An 11,852-nucleotide genomic window follows, 5' to 3' on the forward strand; every position below is an offset into this window, starting at 1 on the left:
AAGATGACGTACGGGGACGGGGAGGGGGAGGGGGAGGGGCAAAAACATGGAACAGAAACTTCAGAGGTAGTTTTCCTTTGTTTTATAAAGCCACACTATTTTTATTGAACAAATTGAGCACATTGTTGAACAAATGTTTTATGTAGTATGTAGGAACAAGGTTATTTGCAAAAAATGTTTTGAGAATAATGATAGGCCTAGACAAAAGTTTTTGCAATAGCCTAGTGCACATAAGGTGAGTTAATTCCTACCTCTTTTATTTTAAGGGAGTTTACTTAGTTGTTCCATAGATTGCAACAAAGTAGGCTATGCAAGTTCTATCACATAGTTATCATTGATATTAAAAATAGCAAACGTAAAAGGCAAACATTTTGAACATGAACTCTGTTAACTTAACACACTCACAGAACTCCAACAACATCCTACAGCAGTTGTTCTAACTAAACTAGCTGATTCTAATTAGCACAACTCTTGCCATCAGCCTAAATCCGAACCAGATGTACCGCATAACGGTACAAAATATGACCGCCGCTCAGTCCTGTACATTCGTTCCTCCTACTCTTGAAACTTTTGTGTAGGCCTATGCTTGTATGTGCATGCCTGTGTGTGTGTGCGCGCGTGTGCCTGTGTGCATGCGTGCCTGTGAGTGTGTGCGTGCCTGTGTGCATGTTTGTGTGTGTGTCTGTAAAAGGGGTATCCCCAGGGATGATGTAGGGGTGTATGTGTTGCATGTAGTGCACCTGGATAGCCTCGTGAGACCATCCTGATCTCGCGAGCTTCAGTTTTCCACTCGTAGATCAGTCTGGCATCTTTCCGATAGAGAAAATTTGGAGCAGTTCGCCAAACGAACGGCCAATCAGCGTTGGTTTTGAGGCGGGTTTAGCTGTGACGCAACGAACAACATGACAGCATCCACAGATGAGATGAGCTAGCTATCACGCAAGTTTTGTCCGAATTAGAAAGTATTCCTGGGAAAGCTGTGAATATGAGTCTCAGCCATGCAGCTGGGAGGAATAAACGACACAGACATCCGCACGGTCGATTCCAGTCCATAATGGAGGAATATACTTTCTTCAGGGGCCATATTCACAAAGAATTTTAAGGCTAAAAGTAGCTCCTAAGTGGTGAATTTAGGAGGAACTCCTAAAAATAATGGGCGTGTCAGTCCTAACTTTAGGACTCCTAATTTTTTTTACTAAAAGTAATTCACAAAGCATTTTAGACCTAAATGTAGCACCTAAGTCTGGAACAGCTTAAAAGAAGTCGAGAGGACTCCTAACTCACTAAGACCTTTTCACTAACAGCTTTTTGTGGCATTTCACGCTGCGATGTTTTAAAATGCGTAGGCCTATGTGGCTACAGGAGCTTCCAATCGTGAGGGAACAATTTCGCATTGTAGGCATAAAAGGGATGCAATAACGCAACCAACAACAACCAAAACTACTCATTGTCAACATGTAAATTAAATGTAACGTTTCATTGTGAATCAAATTAAAATGTTCTCCTCTTTGCAAATGTAGGCATATGGTGACAGATTAATTTAATAATGTTGCAAAGATACTGCATCAATCCGTATGTTTCATGAGGCTACTAGGCTATTTGTTTTGCCTTACTCTTTATTCATATAGGCTAGGCCTTTTTATTCAGTTATTCATCATCTTCCGTCCTTGTGTAGCGCATGCATTCTCAGACCTGTCACTCATCATCGTAAGGGAGGTGTTTGGAATCATTCCCGCGTTACAATCAAAGATCCTTGATTACTCCGATTGAACCCTCTCTGTTACAATCATCAGCCAATCAAGGTGGTCACTTCAGTCAAGCTCGTGCATAAGTAATGACGTCATCCATAGCAACGAAGACTCACTCTTAGTTTAGGAGTTGTCATTTTTCCTTCCTATAAGTAGGTCTGAAAGGCTTTGTGAATAACTTTTAAGAGAAAACTCCTAGCTAAAATCTTTTAGTGTGAATTAGGAGTACTCCTAGTGGTAAGATAAAAGGCTTTGTGAATACGGCCCCAGAAGTGTAGGGCCTACAGTGAAAACTTGGTGGGGATTGTCGTTGATAAGGTTCATGTCACATACAAATTGTAAGTTTAAAAACGTTAACGTTTAATTTAATTGTATGTAATTGTAAAGGTAAGGTAAGGACCGCCCCCGTGTTTTTCCCACAGCAAGTGTTCATGTGCTTTCGGAATGTGTGACACACACGGATGCCACAACAAAGGTTTAAACATATGCTCACTAATCCTAAATAAACAACTTTATTTGCTTAAAATATAGTGTAAGACGCTTGTGAAAGGAAGATGTGCAGCTTTCAAGTAACGTTACCATCAGAGCACCTCTCCCTACCCTGCAGGAGACCTTAAAGAAAAGACTATGTACCAGGGCCCAAAGTATTGTAAAGGACTCGTCACATCCTGATCATGGACTTTTCAAAACACTGAGGTCAGGCAAATATCTCTGCTGCTACAAGACCAGAACAGAGAGACTGAGGAGGAGCTTCTATCCTCAAGCAATCCGTATCCTGAACACACACTTTTATTTATTTATTTATTTATTTTTTATTACACACTTGCACACAGACTGTACACACACTGCACTTTTTATTCTCTCTTGCTATCTATTAAAATATTTATTGATCTTTCTTTCTTCACACTTGCACAGAAAAAGCTGAACACCAAATGAAATTTCACTATGCTTTACTGTGCCAAATAAACCTCCTTGTAAATAATTACAATAAATGAGTGAGAATTAGATTTGATATATGCGCACATGCACTAGGCTGATATATCTCCCAAATCAAAGAATTCTCTGTGCCCGCCTTAGTAGGCTAGCCTACAGTTTTAACTCATATGACACCTTTTCCATATTGTATGCAGAGGATAAGACGTTGACTGAAATTATCTATCAAAGACGTTATAAAAATGGTTTTTCTGCTCAAGTTTTAAACATGGTTCAAAGAATGTTCCGCGGACATTCCTGGAACCAAAGATTTGACCATGAAGGACTTTCCGGCGCTGTCAAAAAAACTTTAAGGGAAAGACTTTAAGGGAAGCATACCATATAAGAGAAAATACCTGAAAGTAGATGAATCAAATATTGAATCAAATATTCATGTACAATATAAAGTCTGAGTTTTATTGTCCTTGAACAAAATACCAAACTTTTCTGAGAGACATCCTATGCAAAAAATGAGTGGAATGTTACAGCATCCTGCTTGTGTGGGAAAAACATAACATATAAAGAAAACATAAATGTTACAAATCTTGTCTACAAAAAGGTAGAACCACAATAAAAGACTGGCTCAAGACAAAATGGGTTGCAACCAAGATTACACTGAACTGGTAACTGCCTCATGAGCAGCTCCAGAAGAAAGGAAACAACTGCTTTGTCCCACACTCAACCCCGCTGCAGGGCCTCCTTCTCTATCACATAGCGGACAAGCCTCCTGACCCACGTTGCGCTAGGGTTGAGACAGATCTTCTCACCGGTCACCAAACGGGCACTGATGGGGGAAGAAACACACACACACACAGTGTTTTTTTAAAGATGATGACACTTTTATATTGAAAACAGCTTGCAATACTCTCAGTAAGCATTTTTATTACGAACAATCTATTATCCTAGACATTATTGCAAGCCCTAATCTAGCCCTATGCAGCCAAAAGGAAAATGTGCAATTAATCAGTAGTTTATAAAGTGCTTACACAATCTCGGTGCTGCTGCAGTGCGGGCCTCGGGGAAGGATCTCAACACTCCGCAGCCTCTCCTGCGGGATGACCCGAGACTCAAACTCAAAGCAGAGACAGTGGCTGTTGTAGCCTTTCCCCAAGGCTGGCATGCCTTAGAGGGCAAGCAAAACATTTGAATTGAGATTCGGAAACGGTCATGTTAACATTTTGTTTTCACCATCATCATCATGGCCATTAGCTTAAAAAGTTTGTGGAATCAAGAAACACCTCACACACACACACACACACACACACACACACACACACACACACACACACACAGCACTGCCAATACACAGACAAACGACACACAAACATGTTGACACTCAATCAGAGATGGAAAGTAACAAAGTACAAATACTTAAGTACTGTACTGTAGCATCAGGTATCTGTACTTTACTTGAGTATTTCTTTCTCTTTTTACTTTACTTTATTTTTTACTTTACTCCCCTACATTTTCAAATAGATATCTATACTTTCTACTCTATCTATACATTTTCTAAACTGGCTTGTAACTTTTGTGTTGCATTTGAGGCGGGTAAGCAATCATTTTTATTTAAGGTCATTGTGTGCATTCTCAACAACAAGGCTGATTTCATTCTAAATGGATGGGGCAACAATTGTGATGCAAAAAGGGGGTTGACTTTGCTACTGGTTGACTTACTCATTTGCACCATCACCATGACACTCACTCACACAGAGCACCTTACCTTACTATGCACAGAGAATCACAGGCTCAGTCCCTGCCTCAGTCATTGCAAGCGCCTCTTGATTAATCACCCACTATGTGGATACTGTTTTTAGAATTGATTTAGATTAAGTGTTATTTAGTTTATATCATTTGTATTTTAGTATATTCTTTATCTTCTACTGTCCTTATTGCTTAGTTGTGTTTTTTTATATTATATACTTTTAATTACTTTTTTCTAGGGCTGTCAATTGATTAAAAAAAAATATCTAATTAATTACATACTCTGTGATTAATTAATCTAAATTATTTGCATATATAATTTTTGCTGTGAAAGTATTTTAAATATTTAAATTCAAATGAATCATTGAATAATCAGCATTAGTGACATTAAAGTTCAAAAACTCTTTTATTATTATTTTCACTGTTCAAATAATGGCCATAATAATCTATGATATGACCTAATATGCTGAGGAAATAAATTCAACAGTGCTTTGGCATTTCAGGCCACAGATATAACCTAGGGGACACAATGAAAATAAATTAACACTCCCCTCAATGTCAACACTTATTTCTTTGCATTGATGTGCGACTATAGAGTTGATGAACTCCGGTGATATGCAAATTCCTTGCTGCAGACATTGCAGAGGACTTTATTTTCAACACTTTATTTTTATCAACACCATCAGGCCATTTTTTAAAAGTAAATGTTCCAATCAATGATCCAGGCAGCACGTTTTCTTCTCTCTCCTTCATTTTACAGTCTAATTTTTACTGACTAGAACGGCTCGGGGTCAAAGGTCATACCGTATCGATTAATCTGCACTAATTTTTTTAATCAGTTATTTTTTCTCAAATTAATTAATCAAAATTAATCAGTTATTTTGACAGCCCTACTTTTTTCTGCTGTTAGTGAATGTGTGTGTGATGTCTGTATGCTACTTGAATTTCCCCTTGGGGATCAATAAAGTATCTATCTATCTATCTATCTATCTATCTATCTATCTATCTATCTGTCTATCTATCTATCTATCTATCTATCTATCTATCTATCTATCTACTGTACGGGTGCTACCTGAGGGGCAGCGCCAAAACAATGCTAGATAATCAAGCTTCTTTGTCGAATTCAATACTTCGAACGTCAAAACATCCTATTCTTTGTTTTCTTTTCCTCAAACATTTGTGGGAAAATATTTGGACATTTTCCTATAGGCTTATTATGCCTGCAAGCTGTTTGTTCATCCTTACCTTGGTAGGCCTAGTAGGCAACACTGCTTGCTTGATGTTTTTAAATTAAATGCCACAGTGAAATTGTTGTTAAGGAGCTACATTTGTTAAATTGGAATATCATTTTACAGTCTGCTTCTTTTAACAGAAACAACTGGTAAAATAGTCCTTCAAAACTGCTAGGATATTTTATCAGTACATTGATCAGAGTCTGTACTTTGACTTGAGTAAGGAAGTTGAATCACTACTTACTGTATACTAGAGTCTTTTTTACATAAGTATCTGTACATCTACTTGAGTATGGAAAGAGTGTACTTTTACCAGCTCTGCACACAACACACAAAACAGCCATTAACATAAACATACCTCTGTAGGTGGCATACAGTAAGATGGAAAGTGTGGTCTTATTACTTACCACTTGTGGCAATGATCAACAATCCAGTCAACGCAAGAAGCAGGATAACCTTCATCTTACAGTAAGTAAAACACTGAGATGGTGATTGGAAACCTATAAGTCAATCTCTAATATATCTCAGCAGACTGTGAGTAGTACAATGCCCCTTTCACAGCCTATATACACACAACAGTCATATGATCAGAATGACATAGCATATTTTTTTTTTTTTTTTTACAAAAAGTCCCATTTGGTTGTGTGTGTGATGTTTTTGTGTTTCACTATTGGCATGTGAGTTTGGTGTGGTGGTAGAGGACATATGAGTATGCACGTGTGTGTGTGTGTGTGTGTGTGTGTGTGTGTGTGTTTGTGTGCGTGAAGCTAACAAAGTTTCAGTTGCAAAATTACACATCTTGATCAGAAGGCAGTCATGAGGCTAAAAGTCCATCGCTCTCCACAAGGTTGGCCATGGGATGTTTCTTTTAATGACAAGAAAGCCAATGTAAACAGACAAAGCCCCAAATAATTATTCTTGTGCTAAACCCAGAAATGGGAAGAGTGTGTTGATCTTGTGCAATCACAAGAACTGTGTTGATCTTGTGCAATCATGTAACACACAGTCTCTTAAGTGCAGCATTTCATCATGGGTCAAAGTCAAAACAAATAGTTTCTAAATATTTTTTGATTGGTTGACCTTACCAAATTTCCCTCACGGAATCAAAAGAGTATATATACTTACTTATACTTTCAACAAACTTCTGCTCAAATCTTTGTTTCTTTGTTTCACTTTAAACGTTTAAATGTTTTTTGTCTTAGTGAAATCCTCACAATATTCTTTTGTTTCATCTCACTTCTGTAAGAACTGCAGGGACATGTGATCCTTGTTTAATGCCTATGCCAGTATTCCCTATTGATGTGTATAGGGTCATTCCGTGCCAAATCAACAGATTTTAGAAACTTTTCCCGCCTCATAAAGTTGAACCATCTTGGATTTGCTTCATACTTTAAGTGAAATCAACAGATTTTAGAAACTTTTCCCACCTCATAAAGTTAAACCATCTTGGATTTGCTTCATACTTTAAGTCAATAATGGTAGTATACCCAGCAACTACTGTACAACATTTTAAGCTTATATCTACTTTATTGTCTGAGATATGGAAGCTTAAAAAACAGGCTCATGAGTCTGAAAAAATGCTGTTTTTTAAATGACTAAGTTCCTTCAGTCATTACTTTTGAACGATTCATGCTTGAAATTTTCAGGGAGTATTCTACTTTGTTAATTGTCTTCAACTTTATGAAATTTATGAAATTTGTAAGTATCTTTTGACCTCAAAATCTTCACAATGAATCCCATCAGAAGTTTTGAATTTATTTATGTAATACTACTGTTTTAGTACTTCCTTGCCAAGGTTGCATGTCTAAAATAAATGAAAATATTACATTTATAGAGCATCAAACATGAAAAAAATAACTTAATACCTAATTTTCAAGTGCATATTCCCCATGTATGACAAAGTCTACCACAAAAACAGTCATAGCATTGGAAATTATATGTTTTCATTAGTACATGCCTAAACTATTGTGTATGACTCAAACTAAACATGGTTTTCATGGCTGAGGGTGGCTGATTTTTTCCTGACTTCCTATGGACATTTGTTTACTTATACAGTATGTGCTGTGGGGTATACTACGAAGATTAGACATATCTAGGCTATGTAGACATATCGAGGCTTAACAAAGCCTTGACTCAGGGGTATACGTTAAAGGAACCATATGTAAGATTGTGGCTAAAACGGGTACTGCAATCACTTTCAAATTACTGTAGTTCGCTGTATCCCCTCCCCTTCCCCCAAATCGAGGTTGCCAACCCAGATGCCGAAACACTACTGACTTTGTGATTAGTAGATAGGTGGAGGGTGGCGCATCAGGCCAAACACAACATGACATGACAAAACACAACAACATCAGTTGAGGGCTGCAACTTCACTTTTGAAATGACAATATCCTGGCCGGACCACTGTTGTCAGTGATATAAGTATTTGAAATTAACATGATTTCTTAATGTCTAGTGACATATCAGGGCCATGTTATGATTAATTGAAATACATTTCTTACATACGGTTCCTTTAAGTGATACTACAATAGCAGTTTTGTGATATATTTGTCAAACTAGGCTTTCAGCTCAGATCTGTGCGCGTTCTCGGTGTTGGGATGACGTTGGCCAATCGTGAAACATGCAGACGCACAAGACCGCCTCTATTTAAAAACAATTACTTGAGCGATAGCTTAATCTACACTGCGATATTTTTTTGTGTCTAACCTATAACATCAAATAAATCAATTGTCATCAGTTGTTGTATGGTATGCACGTCCATAGTGGGATATTTGCACGCACAGCACTATTAAAGCACATTTGAGATCCAAAAGATTGTCAGCCGAAGGAATTCGTCATCTTTGTCAGATGATCTAGGCAGAAGTCTCTAATGTCACCCGTCATACCAATGTCCTTACGTGGACATTCATGTATTCCATCTAATCGGTGATGCTGAACATCTGAGCAAGAATACTGTATGTCCGAAAATAAATCGGACATAGGCCTAGCCTAGCCTACAGTATGCTGAACATCTGAGCAAGAATAGCCTAAAATAAATCGGACATGGCCTAGGCCTAATAAATTAAAATCACAATTTTAACAAACTTGTTGAATTGAATGTCATATTACTGTACCCTGCACATAAAGGCTACACATTTCCACAGCACCAGAATCCAACGAATGCCTCCCTCAACCCCTTCCATCCATAATCGGCCTTCCACTATTATTTGCAATGGCCAACTCCTCTGCTACTGTAAAACACTCTGGTGCCTTACAGTAGTGTTCAAAGACACCTTTTTCTTGTTAGCTGTAAAACAGAGGCCAGTGAAGGCGATAAGCATACTAGGCCTACATGTTTTCATAATTAAGAAATATTAATGCAAGTTATGACTATATAAACCACTATTCTGAATAATGTGTTTGTGTTTCATTTTCACCTGCTGCCATGTGCGTTTGGCAATGGTTAGGCATACACTAAATCAGTCAATGGGGGCTACTTAAACATTCAATTATCCTATTACTGTAATCTATATGCCCACTTCTGAATTGTGTTGCATCTGTAGGCCTTTCTATGAACTCAAAATAGGCAATTTAATTATTTCAACTCATTTCATACATTCCGCAAGCTATTAATCCTCCGTAACACATATTTGAAGAACATGTGGAAATAAAACTTTACTTTTAGGCATTTAGGCTACCCGATCTGCAATACGTTGCCAACATCCTTGCCTTGCTTTGTTCACTGCCGACGTATTTGATTTTTGTCGTAGAGTGGGTTTTAATTCCTCATAACTTGTTATAATAATTGTGCATTCCTCATCCGTATAATAAGGTGATCGCGTCATCACTGAAAGTGGTGACTTGCGCTGCAACCCACCCCTTTTATGTGAACGCGCACAAACTCCAATTAGGTTAACCCTGGCTCAACAAATCAACTTCATAATCAGCGTTGTAGTACCGATTAACACCACTTAAGATAACCAGGTTTTGTCAACCCCGGTTTAACAAAGTAACCCTGGGTTACATCTGGGTAGGTTAAGCTCCCTTCGTAGTACAGGCCCCTGGTCGGGAGGAGGTTATGTGCTAAGTTATAGCTCAAATCGTGTAATCTACCGCACACTGACCAATCAATTGTCTTAAAAACGAAGAGCTCCGCCTCTACTAACATTTTGGATCTCGAATGTGCTTTAATAGTGCTGTGCGTGCAAATATCCCACTATGGATGTGCATACAACTGATGACAATTGATTTATTTGATGTTATAGGTTAGACACAAAAAATGACCACAGTGTAGATTACTTGATACGAAGGTGCCCCCTAAATCTATCACACAACCTTGATAATTGTAAGACTAAGCCATAAACGTTTATCAAATAAATTAATAGCAAACCATAGCCTAACAGCTTAAATTTTAAAAGTTTGATCATGCATTAAATCTGTTCAGTTCTTTTGAAGAAATAGCATAAAGGTGGCCACCACCAGTGATGCCAGTAACGCGCGTTACTTAGTAACGCCTTAGTCTATTTTGACCACAGTAATCTAACACGCTTCTATTTACAAACCAGTAATCAGATTAAAGTTACTTATCTAAATCACTGTGCGTTACTATTTTTGTCATTTTACTTAGTAAAAAGATATATTCTTTGCTTTCTTCTTGTCTCGGGGATTAACGTAATGTAGGCTATGCCAACCTTTTCAGCATGAGGACAACTCACGTGTAAAACCACGCAGCGACCCAAACGTAAACAACAATGGAGGGAGGAGAGAGATGCACGTTTTATCTATGCAGTTATTATTTTGAGTTTGTGTCAGCTAAACATGACAACATGTATGTAAGGTATGTTGTAGGCTACATTCTGTGCTGGTGACAAAGTGCTGTCTAGCTAGACATCCCAAGTCTCCCGAAGTTTTGGGAGTCTCCCACATATTGATATCCTGACGCCCGCAAATTACATAAAATCTCCCGGAACCTAGAGCGAACAAGAGCACACAAGCCAGACCGGACTTCGTGTGTGCATCTACGTTTAACGCGCACACAACGGAGAGGAAGAGAGAGAGGAGTGGTGCGTGTGTGCCTGCAAGCGCATCCAAGACAGAGAGCATCCTGGTCTGTTTTGCTAAATCAACCAATCAGTTTTCAGTGTAGGTGGGCTTATATCTCTTTTCTCCTGAATTTAATTAATCAGAGGGGTATTTCACAAAACCTAGATAAGGGATTAAGCTGGGATTTTTAGGTTATCCTGGATGAATTTAGCCTTGACTTGGTTTCACAAAAGAGATGGCACATAAGTTACCATGGGGATTTATTCTCTGCGCCTAGCCTGGTCCTGACCAGGCTAACAATAAACTAAGTTAATTCTAATGGTAATTATGTTGTCTTATTGGTTCTGCTAGCTGTCATTTACATCAGACCTCCATGCTAATTTTTAAGGAGCTTTATTCCATTTATAAACTATTTGCTAAATGTATTTGCTCGCAAAACAAAACAGATTATCTGCCTACTACCATATGGTTATTATTTTAATTGTGATAGCCTTATAATTATTAACATAGGCCTAGGTACTCATTGTTTGCTTATTTTATTGATAGACGTTTGATGAATAGCCTACTGTAGTTGATTGGAAGTGGAGGGGCAAGTTTTCGAAGGTATTTTCAACTATAATATTAAGGTAGGCCTATATCATATGTGCATCTTTGCAGTGGCAAGCGCTTTCTTAATGATGTTGCGTGCCGAGACAAGGAAGCACTCACACGTGGGTGCATACGTAAATTTGCATTCAGTTGGTCTACCACGCCTACTTCTGCTGTTTTACAGAAATAGCCATGATTCCCCATTCCAAAAAGGATAACTTTACTTCATTGTTAGTCTATATCAAAAGCGGTTGTTCACTTTGTGTGAATGACGCTATTTTCCACGGCTTTTTTATTCCAACCGTGGGCACTTTGGAACAGAAACGAGAACGCGCACACATCCTGAATTACTTACACCTGGCTTGACATAGTCGCTCCTACTCGTCCTGGATTGGCATTAGTGAAACGAGTTGAGCTAGGATGACCAGACAACGCTATGTCAAACCTCGCTTTATCACTTATCTTGGATGTCTTAATTCTGCCTTTGGAAATCCCGTTTGGAACAGTGGTAGTGGTGGTAGAACCACCGCACTCCCGCCCTCCCCTGCCCCTGATACCAGTTGTTATCTTACTGACGGGCCAGCTCATC

The 11,852-nt window shown here is 38.4% G+C and overlaps 1 protein-coding gene across 1 annotated transcript; it reads right to left on the reverse strand.

The window, feature by feature from the left end:
• Positions 1-3,116: 3,116 nt before the first annotated feature.
• cxcl19 (chemokine (C-X-C motif) ligand 19) lies at positions 3,117-6,185 on the reverse strand. The gene is made up of 3 exons (XM_048236235.1): positions 6,061-6,185; positions 3,707-3,842; positions 3,117-3,504 (listed from the first exon to the last, which is right to left on the reverse strand). Exons 1-3 carry the CDS (start codon positions 6,113-6,115, stop codon positions 3,399-3,401), a joined length of 297 nt encoding a protein of 98 aa, XP_048092192.1. The 5' UTR covers positions 6,116-6,185; the 3' UTR covers positions 3,117-3,398.
• Between the last annotated feature and the right edge of the window lie 5,667 nt (positions 6,186-11,852).

The sequence above is a fragment of the Alosa alosa genome, chromosome 24 (genome assembly GCF_017589495.1).
Source record: "Alosa alosa isolate M-15738 ecotype Scorff River chromosome 24, AALO_Geno_1.1, whole genome shotgun sequence".
In the NCBI taxonomy this organism is placed as follows: Eukaryota; Metazoa; Chordata; class Actinopteri; order Clupeiformes; family Clupeidae; genus Alosa; species Alosa alosa.

Excerpts from the sequence above, each read along its gene's own strand:
- cxcl19 (XM_048236235.1), bottom strand. The coding sequence starts at position 6,115 with ATGAAGGTTATCCTGCTTCTTGCGTTGACTGGATTGTTGATCATTGCC. Across the intron at positions 3,843-6,060 it reads GTTGATCATTGCCACAAGTG|GCATGCCAGCCTTGGGGAAA; the intron begins GTAAGTAATAAG and ends TTGCCCTCTAAG. Across the intron at positions 3,505-3,706 it reads TGCAGCAGCACCGAGATTGT|TGCCCGTTTGGTGACCGGTG; the intron begins GTAAGCACTTTA and ends TTCCCCCATCAG.